Source organism: Coccinella septempunctata, chromosome 4 (genome assembly GCF_907165205.1).
Source record: "Coccinella septempunctata chromosome 4, icCocSept1.1, whole genome shotgun sequence".
NCBI lineage: Eukaryota > Metazoa > Arthropoda > Insecta > Coleoptera > Coccinellidae > Coccinella > Coccinella septempunctata.
Genome location: NC_058192.1, coordinates 8,314,486 through 8,334,463, shown reverse-complemented (window position 1 = coordinate 8,334,463; position 19,978 = coordinate 8,314,486). Strand labels below are relative to the sequence as shown.

The window sequence follows — 19,978 nt, the reverse complement described above, 5'->3', positions numbered from 1 at the left end:
AATATTCGAATAATATCCTGGCTTGAAAGCTTTCATCATTATAGTTGGTTGAACTTAATATTTCATTGAGTATAATACAGTTTAATTACTACACCCAGGTGCGATGGAGTTTGTTTCATAATTTTAGGGATTAACTGACCTTTGCAGAGTAGGTATCCATTTTCAATCGACTTTTGGAAAATTATTGATTCGTGTTTTCAACAATACTCAGAAATCGGTCATTAAAAACCTGTTTTTCGTAACTACGACAGATATAAATTCGGGTCGAACTTGCCTAAGATGCGAATGAACTTAATGCGATACGTTGATTAATATCTCCGCATGAAATCTCTCGGTCTCGTTTGGTTTGGATGCGAGTGAAAGTAAATTTTACTGAATATAAATATCGAGAGACTTGTGAATTGAAGAATGTTAAGAAAATATCAACCTTCGATAGCTCAGTTGGTAGAGCGGTGGACTGTAGAGGATTGACTTTAACGTAGGTATCCATAGGTCGCTGGTTCAAATCCGGCTCGAAGGATCAATCTTTTGATTCTCGATTGTATATATCTTAGAATGAACCGCTGAATACTTTATATGGTAAGATAATGAGTTTAATCATCAACCTTCGATAGCTCAGTTGGTAGAGCGGTGGACTGTAGAGGATTGACTTTAACGTAGGTATCCATAGGTCGCTGGTTCAAATCCGGCTCGAAGGATCAATCTTTTGATTCTCGATTGAATATATCTTAGAATGAACCAATGAATACTTTATATGGTAAGATAATGTGTTTAATCATCAACCTTCGATAGCTCAGTTGGTAGAGCGGTGGACTGTAGAGGGTTGACTTTAACTTAGGTATCCATAGGTCGCTGGTTCAAATCCGGCTCGAAGGATCAATCTTTTGATTCTCGATCGAATATATCAAAGAATGAACCACTCGAAACTTTATATGGTAAGATTATAAGTTTAATCATCAACCTTCGATAGCTCAGTTGGTAGAGCGGTGGACTGTAGAGGATTGACTTTAACTTAGGTATCCATAGGTCGCTGGTTCAAATCCGGCTCGAAGGATCAATATTTTGCTTCTCGATTGAATATATCTTAGAATGAACCAATGAATACTTTATATGGTAAGATAATATGTTTAATCATCAACCTTCGATAGCTCAGTTGGTAGAGCGGTGGACTGTAGAGGATTGACTTTAACGTAGGTATCCATAGGTCGTTGGTTCAAATCCGGCTCGAAGGATCAATATTTGGATTCTCGATTGAATATATCTAAGAATGAACCACTCAATACTTTATATGGTAATATAATAAGTTTAGTCATCAACCTTCGATAGCTCAGTTGGTAGAGCGGTGGACTGTAGAGGATTGACTTTAACTTAGGTATCCGTAGGTCGCTGGTTCAAATCCGGCTCGAAGGATCAATCTTTTGATTCTCGATTGAATATATCAAAGATTGAACCACTCAAAACTTTATATGGTAAGATAATAAGTTTAATCATCAACCTTCGATAGCTCAGTTGGTAGAGCGGTGGACTGTAGAGGATTGACTTTAACTTAGGTATCCATAGGTCGCTGGTTCAAATCCGGCTCGAAGGATCAATCTTTTGATTCTCGATTGAATATATCTTAGAATGAACCAATGAATACTTTATATGGTAAGATAATATGTTTAATCATCAACCTTCGATAGCTCAGTTGGTAGAGCGGTGGACTGTAGAGGATTGACTTTAACGTAGGTATCCATAGGTCGCTGGTTCAAATCCGGCTCGAAGGATCAATCTTTTGATACTCGATTGTATATATCTAAGAATGAACCACTCAATACTTTATATGGTAAGATAATAAGTTTAATCATCAACCTTCGATAGCTCAGTTGGTAGAGCGGTGGACTGTAGAGGATTGACCTCAACGTAGGTATCCATAGGTCGCTGGTTCAAATCCGGCTCGAAGGATCAATCTTTTGATTCTCGATTGAATATATCTTAGAATGAACCACTCAATACTTTATATAGTAAGATCATAATCTTAATCATCAACCTTCGATAGCTCAGTTGGTAGAGCGGTGGACTGTAGAGGATTGACTTTAACGTAGGTATCCATAGGTCGCTGGTTCAAATCCGGCTCGAAGGATCAATCTTTTGATACTCGATTGTATATATCTAAGAATGAACCACTCAATACTTTATATGGTAAGAGAATAAGTTCAATCATCAACCTTCGATAGCTCAGTTGGTAGAGCGGTGGACTGTAGAGGATTGACTTTAACGTAGGTATCCATAGGTCGCTGGTTCAAATCCGGCTCGAAGGATCAATCTTTTGATACTCGATTGAATATATTTAAGAATGAAACACTCAATACTTCAAATGGTAAGATAATAAGTTTAATCATCAACCTTCGATAGCTCAGTTGGTAGAGCGGTGGACTGTAGATTGTAGAATTGTACACATGAACATTCAATAAACTATTTTTGACTTGACTTGGTGGACTGTAGAGGATTGACTTTAACTTAGGTATCCATAGGTCGCTGGTTCAAATCCGGCTCGAAGGATCAATTTTTTGATTCTGGATTGAGTATATCTAAGAATGAACCACTCAATACTTTATATGGTAAGATAATAAGTTTAATCATCAACCTTCGAAAGGTCAGTTGGTAAAGCGGTGGTCTGTAGATGAAATGAAAGATAATTTCCAATTCGGATTAAAAAACATACAACACTGTCCTCCAAATCTCAAGAATCCTCACTATGACCATCACAAACTTCAATAGTTATATAATAAATGCAAAAACACCGTCATGATACCAAATTGACACAGAAGGAGTTCGAAAAAGTTTGGATCAAAGGCCTATTATATAAAATGATTGATCTAACAACTTTCCTTTCCGAGAATCCAAATAAATGAACCATAAAAACGTTGAATCGAATTGAAAATTGTTAATTTGCTTGCGTCAACTCGAAGAGATGCTTGTAAGGTTTTCAATTAAAACTGAGTCGTTGAGAGTTCTCAACAAACAGGGTTTGATTACATTATTGGCGAGGTTCGAGGTTCCTAAAAATAAAATTTTCGTCGAACCAGTATATGTCTTAAACATAATTTTTGATTGAAAATCTGTGGCTGCTTTCATAAAATCGTTCAGATGAGATGGAATCACAAGCAAACCGATATTTCATACTTCACTTAGAATGGGATTGAGTGTAATCCTCAATCTCACGAAATACTTGATTTTTTGGTACATGTCGATTGAATAATGAGGTGTAGTTGATTATTCTTATAAATTTATTTCACCAGGTACACAGAATGGATATATAAACGACAAAATTCGTTACCACCGAACAATCTAGTCAGACGATAATGCAAATTTTTCCATCCATGAAGTGGGTATCCTACGGCGCCTGTCAGGAATGCATATTTCCATCAGACATTCAGGATTTTTATGAAATGATGCACTCAACATATACTTGGTTATGCTATCCCAATTCCATCTTCTCTATAACATTAAATCTCGTGGAAAAATTACTTCAATACTTCATGAGGATAAAAGGGTTCCAGAGTTCCATCATATGTGGAGAGAATTACATATCAGGAATTATTCATGATAGATAAATTTTTTAAAGTTTGAATTGATATATTGAGAAAACAAATATAAACTCAGCAGCAAATAAGTGGGGCAGTTTGAAAATGGCCTGAGTTTGACTAGTTGAAATTTCGATATTATAATACTTGGGCAAGTTGGATTTTCAAGGTATTATTCTTCATCAGTATGCCACTGGCACAGAGATTCTTCATGCTGTACAGGTGTGAATGTAAGACAGTCAAGAATTTCCAGTTTTTAGCGAAGAGTTTAGAAATAGTAGAGGGCTTTACAGGTTTTTTGATGCTGCATGTATAAGTATATGGTTCAAACACGTCAAAAATCGTTATCGATACATAAAAAATAATTGTAAGAATGTATGTATTTCTGAAATGTGGAGAGACTAGAACTGATAAACTATCCATACTAGTTTTTTTACAAAAATTGCGCTCAACTAGAAAAACACTCATCAACTCCAGTTCCCCAAAAACTCTAGAATACACAAACCGTCCGTTATTATTCCAGCTGGTAAAATGTTGGTATTTCCGATCGTTGCCCGATGTTTCCATCCTGTGATGGACAACAGTGGCAAGATATCATTTTCACCATCTAAATTGGCTTTCGCGATTCCTGACCCAACCATACTGGACCTCCCCATTCTTCCCCCACTCGTTTACATGAAATTCAGAGGTTGAACATTTTCCCCAGAGTTTCCCAACAGCCCTGGTTGGGGAAGAACAAAGAGCCTTTGTTTTCCGGAGGCTCAATCAGGCAATCTAGTGAAGCGTGATTTCAAGGCAGAGGAAAGTGGAGTATTTCAGTGGGATCAGATGTATATTTCACTAGTCGTGCGAAGGACAATGAAGACGCAGTTGCAACTGATTTTTATGGGCTACGGAATAAATGATGAGATTTTTTATGTGACCTGGACCTGTTACATTCGTAATCTGGAAAGAAAAGACAGAATTCGACGTCTTATAAAAAAGGAAAATTGTTCCTATCGTAAATTTTTAATAGACAAGTGTTATTTCAGATCAAAAATTTACACATATCCTGATCTGAAGTTTCATTCAGGAATTTTGAGCATGTTCGAATCAAGATCTCGTCTTTATGTTAAAGGCCTTAACATTTACTATATTTAAACTGAATGCTCTCCACTACTACGATGCCCGTTTTAGGATCCTTCAGTTTCGAGTCCAAGCCGGACATAACAGGCTTTTGAGCAGGAATGCAAATTTGCCTTCTTAGGGTTGAGTGCTCGCGTTAGCTTATGAATACGTTATCCATTTGGAAATCAGAAAAGGAGAAACACGCTCTTGATATACGGCTGTGATGAAAATAACCCAAACGTTGGACTGATTGTTTCACAAGTTTGCTACACTCTGTCAACAACTGTTGAATTTGAAGTTTATTGTTCAATTTCGTATTTCATGATGAAGAAACATATGACAGGATGATTCTCTGCATATTTGAAGGATTATACTATCACTAAAACTGCAATGCTTTGTTTTTTGCTCTGTTTCTACATCAGTATCACAAATGATTTTCAAGGAAAATTCCTTGAAATACCTGCCATAGAGAAGCCTGCATCCCTAGAGTGCTTCGCAACCAATGTTCCCTCATTCATAATTCCTCATAAAAAACTGTTTTCTCCAAGGGGAGGAACAAAGTTTGTCTTCAAGTTAGTTCAGAGTGTACCTCATCAGGAAAGACGAAATATTTGCTGAAAATGTAGTCAGTTTGTGGAAAACAACATTGTGGCTACTGATTGCTCACTCCACGCCAACGTAGTATTGTTCGTTGGATCCAACTTGTAGTTTTCCCTTTTCGTAAAGTTGTTTGCTTGACGTTAGAGGTCTTAATTAGTCGGATGGAGAACGTGAAACGGTTGTTTAAGAGAAAAGTTGGTTTTGCTGAGATTCACAGCGAAAAGTTACCATATTCTTGGAAGTTTTTTTCCATGCAATGGCCTGCAATGTAACCCTGAAAATTTTTATACCGAAAAATCTATATTTCTATAGAGAATGGTTTTCTCTAGCAGTCGGTAATAAACTGGTGAAAAAACGGAATAAGGGCTGAATAAAAAACCCAAATAAACCCAAATTTCCTTAACTTTCGACGAGCAGTTTATGCTAAATGCTACATGTTGAAACTCTATATGCCAACTGAATATTTGATGGAATTATTTGGAAAAGGTTTTGCTCCTTTACTCCCTGAAAATTTTCTGTAATAGTTTCCAACCAAGAGAAAAATGAACTGCCATGAACAAAAGCATTGATTGAGCTTTGTTCCAGGGCCATTATTTCTGAATTATAAGCTATACTGAGATGGGAACTGACCCAGTTCCATCGGGTCCTAAATAAAGAAAAATTTCCAATAAACATGGCTTCTAATGAAAGGTTTTTCCCGCTATCGGTCAACTGGCTTTGTGACTACATCGATTTTCATATTCGCCCATCCCCCATTGGAATCTGCCCCAGATAAACAATGGACAATACAGCGCAAACCGATCCATTGACAAGGGCTGCAACATTGGATACCTTGTCCTTCCCCGGACAATGTGTAGGGTCGTTATCTAATTATCTAAATAGCCGATTCTGTCATAATAAGACGGAACAATATAATTCAATCCAGCCCCATTATCGACCACAAACTGATAGTAGGCACACATCAAACTGGCGTAGATTTGATAAAGTGCTCCTTGGGTCGGAATCAATCAATATAATTGAAAGTAAACTCAGGGTTCAGCGCTTCTGAAACGTGTGGGTGCCCAGCTAAGGGAAAACATAGTCGTAGACACCCCAAGCATCCCCCCAAGCGAGACGTTCCTCGTTTTCAAAGGGGTCGAACAGAGAAATGGGGAAGTGAGGAAAGAGAATTTTTTCTGAGCCTGCCTGGTGATTCAGGAGTTGTCAACTAACGAGGATGACGGATGAAGCAGACTTCATTTCGGTTTCTCTGTTTCCTCCAGTGTGAAAGTAAAAAAGAGTTCGATCTGCCTGAATAATCGAGCTTTCAGGTATCCAGGTCACATTTGCGGTTCGTCATTTTGAAAAACTACCCTCCACCTGCCTTAGAGGTTGAAAAAACCTCAATTAAACATGAAAAGTTGCATTTAAAAACAAAATGGACCTGTTCCTGTATTTTCTACAGAAGAGATGAGAATTTACTGTTTCTCACTCTGAGCCAAGATCAAGTAGCCTTCTATCCTTTCCAATTAAAACTGAATCAATCAGAAAACATTTCCTACAAACAGGAACTTCCGTCATTTCTTATCAAAACTGAATCAATGGTATGAGAAAACATTTCGTGCAATTTGACCAGCGCATTCGCCATCTTGCAGCACAATCAACGCATCGAAGCTAGGTTATTCAACAATTGATCGGGATAGCTGAACTTTCATCAATTTATTCCACGAATCTTCGCTTCAAGATGTTTATTTAGATCAGTTAACAAAACCAGAGTATCTTTAGTTGATATGGTTTTTTTTCAGAAGTGTGAAGGTTGCTGATATAGCCACAGTCGAATTGTAGTTCCATAATCTTATAATTTTGAATGGATTAGGGCGGAATCTGACGAAATTTGCATGAATCTGGCATTCATTCCGACATCAGATTAGGAACTAATGCCATCAATTAGGGATGCAAATTTGATTACTGTACTGATCTACTGATCAGTCTAGTGTGTCACATTTAGATATATTACATCTTATTTTTGTGGGAGATGCTCGTGTCGAATATTGACCTTCGGAAAATTGCCAAAAAGATGGATCAGTCGAAAATTCGTCAAGACCGATGAATTGATGAAATTTCGAGATTTATCACTAAGAGTTGATCTTTCAGAATATGTTGTTTGTTTTTTATTATCAGAAGTTGAACAATCATCTCTCTTTGTTTTTCAGGAATCATGCTAGAGTGTTTGATCTAGTGTGTTGTGAAAGAACCTCATTTTGATCAAAAAAAATATTGGTAATACTTCATCCACTCACCAAATTGATCACATTACGATTCTTACTGTGATTCATTCATATTACTTAAATCAGTAGAACTTAATTGAAAATACCAAAAATGTACATAATACCACGATTCATTCAAGAATTTTACCAATCGTCTGTGAATGCTTACATTTCTCTAATCTGACTCAAAATTCCATATCCAACTTGACGAAAAAATATTTGAACGCAGAGTATTTTCTCAGCAGTGCCCATTTTCATGAAGATGGAAGCTAAAATAAGCCTTATAGTTTCCACTAGAGATCCTTCGTTCGAATACTGATTTCAGTGTGAATCAAATTTCGATTAAGGATCTCCTAACGGTGATACTGACATCCACCCTTCCAACAAAGGATGTTTATTTCGCATTAAACTTGGAATATACGAAGAAACATCGCCTATGTTATTTGTTTTTCATCCCCGAGCCATTTTCTTTCACGAGTCTTTGTGTTCGTGTAATGAAGCCATTATCTCGACTTTTCCGAAGTGAGGCGTAATTCACTTGTTGTTCGCTGTTTTCTTCGCAGCAAGCAATGACATGCGTCTTTTATTTATAGATATAAGGAATCTCCTAAAAAACATCTTGAGGGAATTCCTTATTCTGGTTTTAATACGTAACGATATACAGGATGTAAAGGAAAAGTTCCGAAAGAATTTGAAGGCGGGCCTGCTTATATTGTCAGTAACATCCCCTTAAAGATAGCTCCTGAAAGAATAATTTTTCTGGAAAGACACTTTCTTACTTATTCATATTATACTATCGATAAATTAATTTTGATAGCTTGATGCTACTGAACAAATAAGGTGTCCTAGTAGGCGGATATCATGCTGACATTATAGGGGAACACCACCAAAGTATTTTTATAGCATTCTCGACCCATAGAATGTCTGCTTAATTTCACTTTTCGCAGGTGCCATGTCTAGGCTATTTTTGACTGGGAGTTACCCCATGAACTTTTTCGCTACTATTCGTGATTCAACATCATAAATCTGATAGCTATTATGGTCAAGCTTCAAGCGCCCATTTAAAGAAGAATTTTTTCGACCTCTCGATATTTACTCATCATGAACGACCTTCTAAAACTGACATCAACATTCCAGATGAGCTTTCCTATCGATTAAACGTCCTTCGTCATGGCCAAACTGCGAAAAGGTTGCGCCAATATTGCAGATACCCAAATATCAGCAGAGAGATACGGAATTAGGGCATTCATATATACGGAACCTCAACGGTCTCCCTTTTCACGATAGTCGGATTCCATTCTGTTGAATTGTAATTCAACAGGGTGAAGGCTGAATAAAAAGTTCAACGGTCTACGTGCTCTCCCATAACTTATTAAAAAAAGACGTAAGCTGCTGTAGGGTCCCAGTTTTCTTCTTCTTCGGGTCTTCTCGTGAGAGGGATTTGTATGTGGAGGGATTGTTGAAAGGCTGATGCATCAGATATCAGCTTCGTTTTCATTTCAGTCCTTACTAAGAAACACAAAACAGAAAGATGGCTCATGGATTTGTTAGAGAGAATATGCTGATGAGCATGACACTGGCTTGTAGCAGGTAGATTTGTTCAAGAGCCAACCCAACCTCCCTTACTTAATCACAATCTCTACACGTCACTAACTGTCTCATGTTTGATATTCACGAGTTTGTAAAGATTCTCCTAATATCCTAATAGAAAGAGCCCCCTTTCGACCTACTTCAGAACTTGAAAGGGATGGGTCGGGTTTATCACAAGTGTCGAGAATACTTCGTTAAACTTTTTGTACGTGACGTGAATCTCAATTACCTTCATTTCCGTCATTTTCACATTCCATGACATAGCTGCAGGGGTGAAACGATCAGAAGTATTTATATTTCAGGAAGTTAGAAAAGAAATGAGGGGTTAACACACGTGATTTCCTAAGAAAAGTCTTCAGTCTTATGAATAAACAGAATGGTCGGTGTAGCGATCTTGGTAATTTCACCAGAGGAATTCATGGCAATTTTCAAGGTTATTTTGTCGGACAAAAATCAGAGCGTAGATGTTGATAGTTTCAAATTTTTTTCAGTTTTATTATCTGATTTTTGATTAAATATTCCTGATTTCTCTGCGGAGTGAGGAAGGAGTTATTGGATAATGATCAATTTGGGAATATTCAGTTATTTTAGGTATGAATTTCAGGAAAATCATTAAGACGTCTCTATGCAAATGACACTAATTCACTGGGAGTTTCAGATACGACTGCAGTAATGTATGTATTTGAATTATGTATATTGTTCGGAACTAAATCGACTTGAAGGAGGGCCAGAGAATTATTTAGTTCCAACCTTGAGTGACATTCTTGGCATCGCAGCAAGCGAGTCCCAATTTCCAAGGTACCTTACACCCTTACAGATTGTGAGCTTCTAGATAAGAAGATGTCATAGTTCATACTGATGGGATTGCAATTACCAATTTGTTGCCTTACGGTTTTCCCTTCCTGCTATGTCACATCCATAGTGAGAATGATATATATATCAGTCGTATGTTTTCATCATTCATAAAGAGCAGTAAAATTCGCAAGATGATCTTCTGTTCAAGATTCTACGGGAAACAACGTACGAGTGCCTCGACTGAGCCCTTTTAATTTAGCATCGAAACAATAGTCGCACTCAAGAATAATTGCAGTAAAACTTTCAGGACCTGAGAAAAGGCCATTCTTCAAGGGTAAAGTAGATGTTGGTGCTGCTATAAAGCTCAAGTGAATTCTTACTGCAGCAGGAACAATTGAAACCTTTACAATATGTGGACGTATTTTCAGACGAAAATGATTCTCGGAAGTGAGAATAACTATAGGGTGTTTTGGTGTGCTGAATCGCAGTATATATTTCCGTCTTACTCCAATGGGAATGGCGAAGATATGAAAATATTCTCAGGAAAGAAAGATTGATGCTGTTTGATACAGCCATACAAATATATTTCTTCATAACAGCGCATGAATATCACCGGATTTGATACATTATACTGAATGGTGAAAATAAACCCGATATGATGCTATAAATCCGCTTTCCTGGGCTGCTATGCCAGTAAATAAATAACACCTCTACTGAAATGAAAAACCAATACTACTCGAATTTCAATTTTGATACGTTCAACTCGGAGGAGAATTATTGCTCCTTAAATTTTGATATCGAGCTTTGAATTTATTTCCTCGGTAAATCTGAGCTCTCACAATGAGAATTGAAAGAGTTTCACGTGGTAATTTCTGCAGAATAATACCTGAGAAACTCATGGCTTTAAATCTTTACAGTTCGTAATATTTCCCGAAAAGAATTGAAAAAGGAAAAAATTAGTTGATTGCTTCAGGTTTTTTCACATTACCTAATCAATTTTCATCTTAATTCTTCTCATATATGCAAAGATTCACTTATTTTGTTTGCAGTCATTCAGTTATTCAATTTTGACATCAAAATATTCATCAGATGCTGCTGTAGGTATATCTCTAAAAGCCCAAAAAAACTTTTTTCTATTTTAAATCATTATGGTGTCCTTAGATTTAATATTATGTTATCAAAATAAATCGAAATGTTCACTGGCATAAACAAAAGTAGGTACTTGCGAAGTATGTTCATTTTCAGCTTCAGTATACCCTTATGCTTCTCTCATTTATAACTCAAGAATTCAAGAATTTTCTCGAGGAGACTGAAGGGAATATATCGTTGGGAAAAAGTTTCAAATTGCGACCTTTTCTGGCGTTATCCTAAACAATTATTTTCTATTCTAACCTCCCAAAGTTCCCTCTCCGAAAGGCAAGTTATTTGCATACTCAAGAAACCACCCTAATTTCTGCATCAGACGTGTATCCGATGAACTGAATATTACATGATTCTTCATGAATATGCAGCTACTCGGCCATTGAAGAGGAAAATATCATTGGTCGATATAAACCTGTATTCCTGTATTCTACCACCTTAGATATGTGAACTTTCACCTTATTCTCTCATTCTAAGTTGGTTGATTGTGATTCTCTGCTGAAAAAAAGATGATAGAGTATAGATTTTGAAAACAGAAGAGACATTACTCAACCAAACAATAGGAAATGTGAGGATATTAGTATTTTAGCCTTCTTTTAAAAACTGATACATTCTTCCTTCATAAAAATTACGAGGAATAACTCATAGACATTCTTGGTATTCAAATTCAGATCATCATATTACCGGACTTACATAAATATATATGTCCAACATCCAAAATGCTCCACAACACTATTATTGTGCATTCGCCAGTTTTGAATGAGAGTTTGATTGCCACCGAACTTAAAAAGTAACACATCGACCAAACCGTATATTTTTAACATCAAAAGAAGACTGTACACCCATGGACGTAAAATACAATCCTCGGATATTTCTTACAATGAATCTTAATTTAGATTCGAGTCAACAATCATGGGCACCGTAGATCGACGTAATATGCTAATTGTTATTTGTCTTGAATCTCAATAGGTACCTTACCATATTGTACACTATTGCTGACACGTTTGGAATGAGTATTGTTTCGAGACAAATTAACGGTATTCAGGAGATGTCAAACGCTAATAATAATAATAATTATTGAGTGATTTCAATATTGGATAAGTATATTAGAGATTAGAGGACATGTTGGGCCTATTATTAGGTAGGGTGGGTAACAATGTTTTCCAGATCCATAATGTTATGAACATGTCGCTTCACTTCCTCGAGTCTTTATGAGAGAAATTTTCCCTACCCTGTCAGAGAGATCACTAGATTATATACTTCGCAAACAGCTTCGTTTGAAGGATAAGAGCGGATACACTGATATGGATTTGCATGATAATCTTGCAAATCAGGGCTATTTGGGAAGTTTTTTTAAATTCCACAATTATACAAACAAAAAATAATAGCTATTTTGCTCTGGGGCTGTTGTGGCAAAAACTGTTATTTATCTTCGCAGAGATATTGAGAGAATTCAATGTAGCACACCTAGGAGGAAAGCTGTGTAACGTCCTTCCACTACTAACTGACATGGCAATCTTTTGCTTATATTTTGATATTTGTTCGGAATATGTGTTCGCTAGAGGACTCGAAGTAATGACGTATCCTGATAGTCCTTGCGAAGAAAGTGTTATTAATGTCTGCCCATTCGGGTTATTGAATGCCAGATGCGTCTTATCATCCACAGTTTCACTAACCGAATTGACAGATCAGGGCCTTGTAGAATTCGACTGTCCAGCTGGGAAGCTCGTAAAAAACATATAAAATTAATATCGGAGAAAGTTCAGCTTGTTGATGTGGATGTCATTCAGCAACGCTTTATTAGCTATATTTCCTTCGATGTTACGATCTGCTTTATTGAAGTAAAAATAAGGAACTCTAGCGGGCAGATTAGAACTAGATGATTTGGAAAGGATGGAGTATGTTTCTTTTTGAGTTTTATTGGAGAAAAGAATAGGAAAACTTAATACTCGTTCTCAACAGTGAGAAATATGGGAATAAGGAATGGAGGATTTACTAGGATTTTAGCCGATACGAAATTAATCTCGCAAAATTCCATCGATGCAGTTTCTTGTAGAATTCAAGCAAAAGGGCATTTCAAGTTCCTGACGCAAACCTATACCTCCTGAAAAGGTAGAAATATCTGTCCACTCGTCATTCGAGCTTGTTCAATCCATACTGTCAACAACCATTCACCTCTTGTTTTCTTTCATTGTGTACACATCCTTCAACAGTGTCTAGTTTCTTCAAAGTGCTGTCCAATTAATCGAATGGATTCCTCTTGTTTTTTTCAGTATAGACAAGGCTATCCTTCTAATTGATTTTTATTCCTTCTAATGATTGAGTAGAGGTATAAGTGGGGTATGCCTTTATCGTAACAAGAAAAGGACAATAGAAAAACATCAATCACAACTAGAGAAATAATCCATCCAATACAAAATTCGAAAAATAATCAAGTGAAAGACAGAAGTTATGACGCAGCATCGTACCATTTTGAAATCTGGATTAAGGCCGCATATTTTTTGAATAGTTGACCAGTAAGGCTTCCATATATATTTTCTCACGAAAACATTGACAAAATGGATGATCACATGATCACATTTTGTGAATAAATTGAAGATACGTTTTTTCCTTATAATGACAATAGATATTGATACGATTTTTGGCATTTCTATTGGAGTACTCTTTGAAGAATATTTTAGCATGAAAAAGCTGATATATTCTATACATTTGTTACCGTGATCCTCAGAAACGTAACTTGGTGTTAAAAAAATCGTTATTTCGAAAGAAAAAGACATTTTCGGGGGGGGGACAGATTTTTCTGGTATTCTTTTAGAGTGCTCAAAAGGTCTGGGACACCCTGTCTAATTAGAAAAAAACACAGAGAGAAAAGGAGAGATTGTGAGGGCATTGCATTCGGGTTGGCTGTAGAATCCTCCGTATTATTTCGGATCTAAAACTCCCCCCACCGTTCTCTTGAAATATGAACGTAATAAATGACTTTATTCCCACCCTACTCGATACCGTCAACAACAGAAATTTGGGGTTTCGCAGCCCACGCACAAGGATCTAAGCGAATTTCATGTTCGTTCCCGTTCCATCCATAAATTTCAACGACATTGTGCATGGTAATAATGAAAATCTCTCTCCATGTAAGCCTTTTTTTCGGTCGTGAATTTTCCAATGAAAAAATTCTTGGATGTTTCACTATATCTTCGCTTGGCGAATAGGGGTTATTGAAACTGATATGGTCTTATAGGAATCAGCATCAGTCCTCTTTATGTGCTTCTTGTTTCTGGTTATTGCTTCATTTCCATGTGCTTCCGCAGCATTTGCCCCCGCATTCATCCAGAGGAGATTGACCGATAAATTTGACAATGCTAGTTTGTTGGATACGATATCTTCCATTATTCGAGAAGAATGGTATTTCATTCTCACAGTCGGACGAGATATTTGTAATAATATCTATTTGGAGTTTTAAGGCATAAAATATATTTGTCTCTGAGCACGAAACATGAGTTGTGGATCTTTTATTTCTTCTTGAATCAGGAGATTCATTGCTAAAAGAGTCGCTCTTTCAGAATATGTATCCCACATCCCACTGAGATTTACGATGATTTTTCTGAAAGATACGCGTGTCAAAATTTCACCGTCGAAAAATTCCCAAATAGATATGGTCAGTTGAATAATCGTCCTGATCGAAGGGTTGCACTGAACTCGATGAAGTTTCGAGATTTATTACAAGAAGAGTTGCTCTTCAAGAATATGTATGACATTTAGATCTACTATCATTTTTCTGATAGATACGCGTGTCAAAATTTGACCTTCGAAAAATTCCAAAAAAGATAGGGTCGCTTAAAAATTCGTCAAGACCGAACTCCATGAAAATTCGAAGATAATTCTAGCCTATACGACTCACTACTTGTTGGTTATTCAAGCAAGAAATTACAGGAAACCTTATTTGTTCAAAATTCAAAAAAAGTTATCAAAAAGTAATATTTTTCAATGGTGGTTTTTCCTACTCCTTGCAATTATAGGTGAACAGCACCAAATTTCTCTGATTGATTTCTGCTTCCATGGAATATTTTCTTGATTTCATTTCTGTCACTTTCCTGTTTTCTTTAGGGAACTGTATCTTAGCAGGGGCTGCTTGAAAAAATTATATGGAAGACCCACACTTTTTTTTGACAAGGAATTATCCCTTGAATTATTTTCGAACAATTCATTCACACTCTGTATAGAAAACTCAGAAAGAGTTGGGAGTATAATCCTTAAACATAATAATATTTGCTTCGTTTTTATTCTAATTCCATTTTTATCGTTCAAAATCAAAAAATTCCTCCAGCTGCATTCGAACAATCCTAACTAATTTTTCTGAATTTAATGCTGGATATGAATTTCATAAAGAATTTTCTTGATTTCAAAATTTACTTTATATTATAGCCAACCAATCAAGTAATTATATCTGTAATAATAGAGCTTTTTTAAAGGGTATACTCACATATCGAGATGACACAGAACCAATTTTTCCACTAACAGAACATATTATCCAGGATGCATACAGTCGATCAGATAAAACGTGCGAAAACTTGCTCGGGAGCTGGAAAACTCAGAACTGCATAGCGGGGAGGTACAAAACCGCGGACTGAGGCAAGAATGCGATCATCTGGGAAATCTGAAGCGCGCACAGGCAACGTTGCCATGGCTGCTGGATGGCGAATTTTCCGTTTTCTTCTTGGCAGAACAGCCGAAAACGCTCTTATTTTACTCGGGGAAGTATACATTTCCAGCAGTATACCCTTGAAATATTCAATTTTGTATCACCGTCTGCAAATGTTCCCCTTCTTTACGTGCGCTCGGAAAAGTAATTTTCACGTAAGGATGCATCGAAGCCCCGCTTTATATTTGCATATTTTCTGAGCTGATTTACTGAAGTCTTCGTTCGGAGTCTGTTAGCTGTCTCAATCTGGCGGAGAATAAGGATCAGTGCCTATAGTATTGAAATATTACACAACGTTTCATTTATTCATCTAGGAATTTCTTCTTCACAGGATAGTTCAGGTTATTTGAAAATTTTCATATCTTTAAATTACTGAGAGTTATCGACTGTATTCTCAGGTATTTAGCCCTTGAAATATATGCCAAAATAATGTAGAATATTCAAAGTATGTATATGAAGCTCTTTCGAAAAGATCAACTTTATTTGGAGGTCATGAAACCGTTGTTATAAAAACAAACTCTTAGGATCATAATAAGTTTCTAATAATAGTTTTCCAACTAATAATCTTTGACAATTGTTTGTTTTCGCACATGAATGAGATGATTGGTATGGAAAGGAAATGAGAGCTGGTTTTCAGGTCTCCAGTAGGTGGTTCATGCAATCACTATTAAAAGAATCTATAGCAGGATTCAATGGTAGTGTAGTCGAAAAGAGAATAGACAAGAAGGATATAATAACCCTTAGAAATGAAATGTAACTGTGGAAGATTTGACGCTATATTGAAATAACATGTTTCGTGTAATGTTATCACTTATTAGCCTTCTGATTTGATTACAATCGAAATGTTGCATCGAGGGTTGATACTGACGTGAATTCCAGAAATTCATATTTTTGCTCGACAAACAAACGGTCTGGCAGTTATTCAAACAAGAGGAGTAGCAGACGAAAGTTTTTACGAGTCCTTGGTTTGTCAGAAACAGAGATGTTCAAACACTGTGTACAGATATGTGCATGAGTATCAAGTCCACTTTACACGGGTTTCCAGCGAGGGATGATATGTTTATTCAGGATACTGATGCGTACATTCAGGAAACATTTCCATGATGTGATGGAGCCTTTTGAAAAGTCTTCCCGATGAAAACTGGACATCAGAATTTACTTCGAATATGGGCATTGCTTCTTTCTGGACAAATTATTTCGAGAAACGAATCTTTTTCCTGGAAAAATCCTCATCTTTTTTGACCAATCAACATGGAAGGTTTGCATGTGAAATGTGGACCCTTCTGTGAATTAATACTTTCTATATTCAATCAGATTCAGAACTGTTTGGAAAACTTTGAGTCTACAGTATATAAATCAGAAAGAAATTCCATATATTTGCTCAGAATATATGGTTATTCCTAGATATCCTTAAAGAAAGGGAATCAAATAAAAAAACATATTTTGCTTTGAATATCTTAAACCTCTTCTTTTTTCATATTCCCCTATATCGATGTGATATTTTCAGAGAGCATCTCAAATGTGTTTTATATGAAAGAACACCTCGAAAAACCGACGCAGAACAATTAAAGTAGAAAAGTTTTTACATCCTACCCTCTCAAAGTGGTGTATATAAGGAGATAGGCGCAAAGTGAATTTGAGACCACTCTTTTTATGTTTCTTCCTTTCTTCGAAGAATATACAGTGAGTAAAAAGTAATACACCCTCACCTTCGTCATTTACTCTTTTGTAGAAAAATACTGGAACAGGTCAATTTTCATTCCAATTAACAACCCTTTTCATGTTTATAATTGAGGAGGTTGTTGTGCACCTCAATCAACAGGGGTAGTTGAGTTTTTCGAATAGCAACCATAACTTTTTGTTCCAGAAAAGGATAGCCCTTTTCTGCTGAAGATGTCATTGATGGGATTTTTTATTTTATGGATTAAATGATTAAACTTGATGAATTCGAATTATGACTTTTTTCAAATATTTTCAGGCCAATGAGATCAGTTACTATTTGTAAGTAATAGCAGTTCCTGATTCTTACAATTCACTCTTTGGCATTTTAGCAGCCTTAAGAATAGGAGTTGGTAAATGGTTTTGGCAAGGTCGCCTTTGCTTTTCATGACTTTTTGAAATCTCCAATTGAATACAGAAGGCAATGTTCCATCATCAAAAATAGGGTAGAAAAACTACAAAAAGACTTTACTTTCGAATTCTCATTTATAAAATTTCAACACTATACACTATAAATATGATACGATAACGAGATAATTTCAATCCAAAAATATTATTTCTACATTGCAACAAGTTGAGAACCCTCACCAAGACAATCAATTCACAATAATTCGATGTAAAAAACAAACGCACATCACAAATTAAAATATCAATAAAAAATAAAGCATATGAATACATTTCGATATAGCAGCTATCCTATTTTCAGAAGAAACAAATGTCCTCGCTGAAAGCCCCGGCTAACCTCATTCCTTCGTTCGTTTGTATGGCCCTCAAGTATTGAGGACAATACGAGGAATAAAATTCCGGTTTTCTAGTGTTAACACACAGGACAAATTCTCGCATAGACGGATGCGGATATCTGTCTGTAGAGAACGGTGTTGCTTCCTCCTCAGGCAGTTCTTCTTTAACCAGATTAGCCCTCTGTTGAGCCTCATAAAATAACTTGGTTAAACGCTCTCCTATTGCAGACTTTTTCTCGACGGGAACTTCTTTTCTCTTGACCAAATCCCTCAGGAGCTCCCTCGTCTCCTTGGAATCAGCACCGGTAGGGTTGAGCTTATAGGACAAAGAGTGTATCTTCGATATGTCCAATTCTAGCTGCGCCATCTCTTGGGCGATGCCCTCGATTTTACGCGGTGAAATGTTACTTTCTCTAGTCATCCTCTCCGCTAGTTTGATCACGTTCCGCAACCTTTCCAAACCATCGGGCAGCTCCACTTCGAAAGGAAGGATTTCTTCCGCTAGTCTATAAACAGCAACCTGCAACATTATCGGAATCAATAGTTCTATAACTTGTTGGAGCGTCCTGGACTCGAGGAAATGCATGACTTTTTCCGCTTCTGTGGTATCTAAGAAGAGTAGTTTCTGTTTGTTGGCAGGTACAGGTTTGGCCGTTTTCCACGTCTGCGCCCAGATGTTGTCTTCGATGAGCATTCTTTTACTCAGTTCGCCCTTCTTCTGGCCCCACTGATCCTCTTCGTCTGCTTCGGTCCAGTCTCTGGGAGAATACCACCTAACGAAGTCTTCCAAAATGGCGCCCGGATTTGCAGCTTTGAAGGCCTCCATGTCGGATAGGAGAGACGCGCTCATCAGCTTGGCTCGCATCTCGGATCCTTGAGCGTCAGAACCTAGTTTGAGCAGGACGTCTGCGTCTTCGTCCAGCTGATCTTCCGTTTTGGGGACTGGTTCCTGGGTGATCGGGATATACAAGAACTCCCCGGTTTCTATCAGTTTCAGGCCTTCGTATTTGCCCAGTCTGCCGACAGGTTGCATCTTCTTGACTTCCTCGACAGGCTTCTCCGCGCAGTCGAAGAACTCTTCGTCGGATGATGAACCTTCAGCGGAATCGAAGTCTAGCTCTTTCTGGGAATCTTCGCGCGATTTTTTCCTTTCGATGCAGCAGTTCAGCATCTGGAGTTTTTGATGGAGAAGGCACGTACGCAAATCCGGATTATCTCGAGACAATCTGGAAAAGAAAAGATGGTTGAGCTGGTTGCAAACTCAAAAAACTACTGGTTAGATGATAAAATGGGGACAGTTCATAGAAAAGCTACCAATTGCATGAAAGATTTGTAAATGATGCCTTTTTCCCAAGGAAAAACCTCAAATGCGCCTTCAAAGTAAACAATACCAAATACATAATGACGATCATCTTTTATGTAGTTCAATATCTGATACTGAAACATCCATTTTCCTTCTTCTCTGATCGATAAAAGACTTTCGATATGATGCGTCAATTGACCAATATCCACAGAGCAAAAACTTGAATGGTTAGCTGTAAACGCAAGCTCGGAATGCAACACCAATCACCCTGAATCAATTGAGCTCTATTAGAATTGACCCTTTTAAATTATTTACACTTGCGCTACAGCCCATGGACAGATCCTTGTGGTACACCTTCTGTATGCCCACTTTGTATAGCTGAAATACTATTGCAAAAAGGTAATTCCTACCTTTGCAAAAAATAACAACCAGATGCAAGAAGTCCCCCTGTAATATTCAGTCACTGATGAAAA

General features: G+C 37.0%; 2 protein-coding genes and 12 non-coding genes across 19 annotated transcripts in view; 12 read left to right on the top strand and 2 right to left on the bottom strand.

Annotated features, from left to right (window-relative positions):
- LOC123311988 (probable G-protein coupled receptor 158) overlaps positions 1–15,662 on the bottom strand; it is a 50,089-nt gene extending 34,427 nt beyond the window's left edge. For 3 of the 6 annotated variants that reach the window (XM_044896149.1, XM_044896150.1, XM_044896148.1), the window contains exon 1: positions 11,738–11,890. The gene's annotated coding sequence lies outside the window, so the exon portion shown is untranslated. Of the gene's footprint in view, positions 1–11,737; positions 11,891–15,524 lie in introns of those variants that run through there. The other 3 variants (XM_044896146.1, XM_044896145.1, XM_044896147.1) reach the window with 3 other exon arrangements.
- Trnay-gua lies at positions 427–520 on the top strand. Its single transcript has 2 exons — positions 427–463; positions 485–520. It is a non-coding gene; the product is annotated as a tRNA-Tyr (tRNA).
- Trnay-gua lies at positions 605–698 on the top strand. The gene is made up of 2 exons: positions 605–641; positions 663–698. It is a non-coding gene; the product is annotated as a tRNA-Tyr (tRNA).
- Trnay-gua lies at positions 783–876 on the top strand. The gene is made up of 2 exons: positions 783–819; positions 841–876. It is a non-coding gene; the product is annotated as a tRNA-Tyr (tRNA).
- Trnay-gua lies at positions 961–1,054 on the top strand. The gene is made up of 2 exons: positions 961–997; positions 1,019–1,054. It is a non-coding gene; the product is annotated as a tRNA-Tyr (tRNA).
- Trnay-gua lies at positions 1,139–1,232 on the top strand. Its single transcript has 2 exons — positions 1,139–1,175; positions 1,197–1,232. It is a non-coding gene; the product is annotated as a tRNA-Tyr (tRNA).
- On the top strand, positions 1,317–1,410 carry Trnay-gua. The gene is made up of 2 exons: positions 1,317–1,353; positions 1,375–1,410. It is a non-coding gene; the product is annotated as a tRNA-Tyr (tRNA).
- Trnay-gua lies at positions 1,495–1,588 on the top strand. The gene is made up of 2 exons: positions 1,495–1,531; positions 1,553–1,588. It is a non-coding gene; the product is annotated as a tRNA-Tyr (tRNA).
- Trnay-gua lies at positions 1,673–1,766 on the top strand. Its single transcript has 2 exons — positions 1,673–1,709; positions 1,731–1,766. It is a non-coding gene; the product is annotated as a tRNA-Tyr (tRNA).
- Positions 1,851–1,944, top strand: Trnay-gua. The gene is made up of 2 exons: positions 1,851–1,887; positions 1,909–1,944. It is a non-coding gene; the product is annotated as a tRNA-Tyr (tRNA).
- Positions 2,029–2,122, top strand: Trnay-gua. Its single transcript has 2 exons — positions 2,029–2,065; positions 2,087–2,122. It is a non-coding gene; the product is annotated as a tRNA-Tyr (tRNA).
- Trnay-gua lies at positions 2,207–2,300 on the top strand. Its single transcript has 2 exons — positions 2,207–2,243; positions 2,265–2,300. It is a non-coding gene; the product is annotated as a tRNA-Tyr (tRNA).
- On the top strand, positions 2,385–2,541 carry Trnay-gua. Its single transcript has 2 exons — positions 2,385–2,421; positions 2,506–2,541. It is a non-coding gene; the product is annotated as a tRNA-Tyr (tRNA).
- Positions 15,663–17,925: 2,263 nt separating the features above from the next.
- The window catches only part of LOC123311058 (rab3 GTPase-activating protein catalytic subunit), a 40,016-nt gene continuing 37,963 nt past the window's right edge, over positions 17,926–19,978 (bottom strand). The window contains exon 3 of the mRNA XM_044894816.1: positions 17,926–19,428. Within this exon, the coding sequence (XP_044750751.1) occupies positions 18,165–19,428 (1,264 nt within the window). The 3' untranslated portion in view covers positions 17,926–18,164. The remainder of the gene's footprint in view (positions 19,429–19,978) is intronic.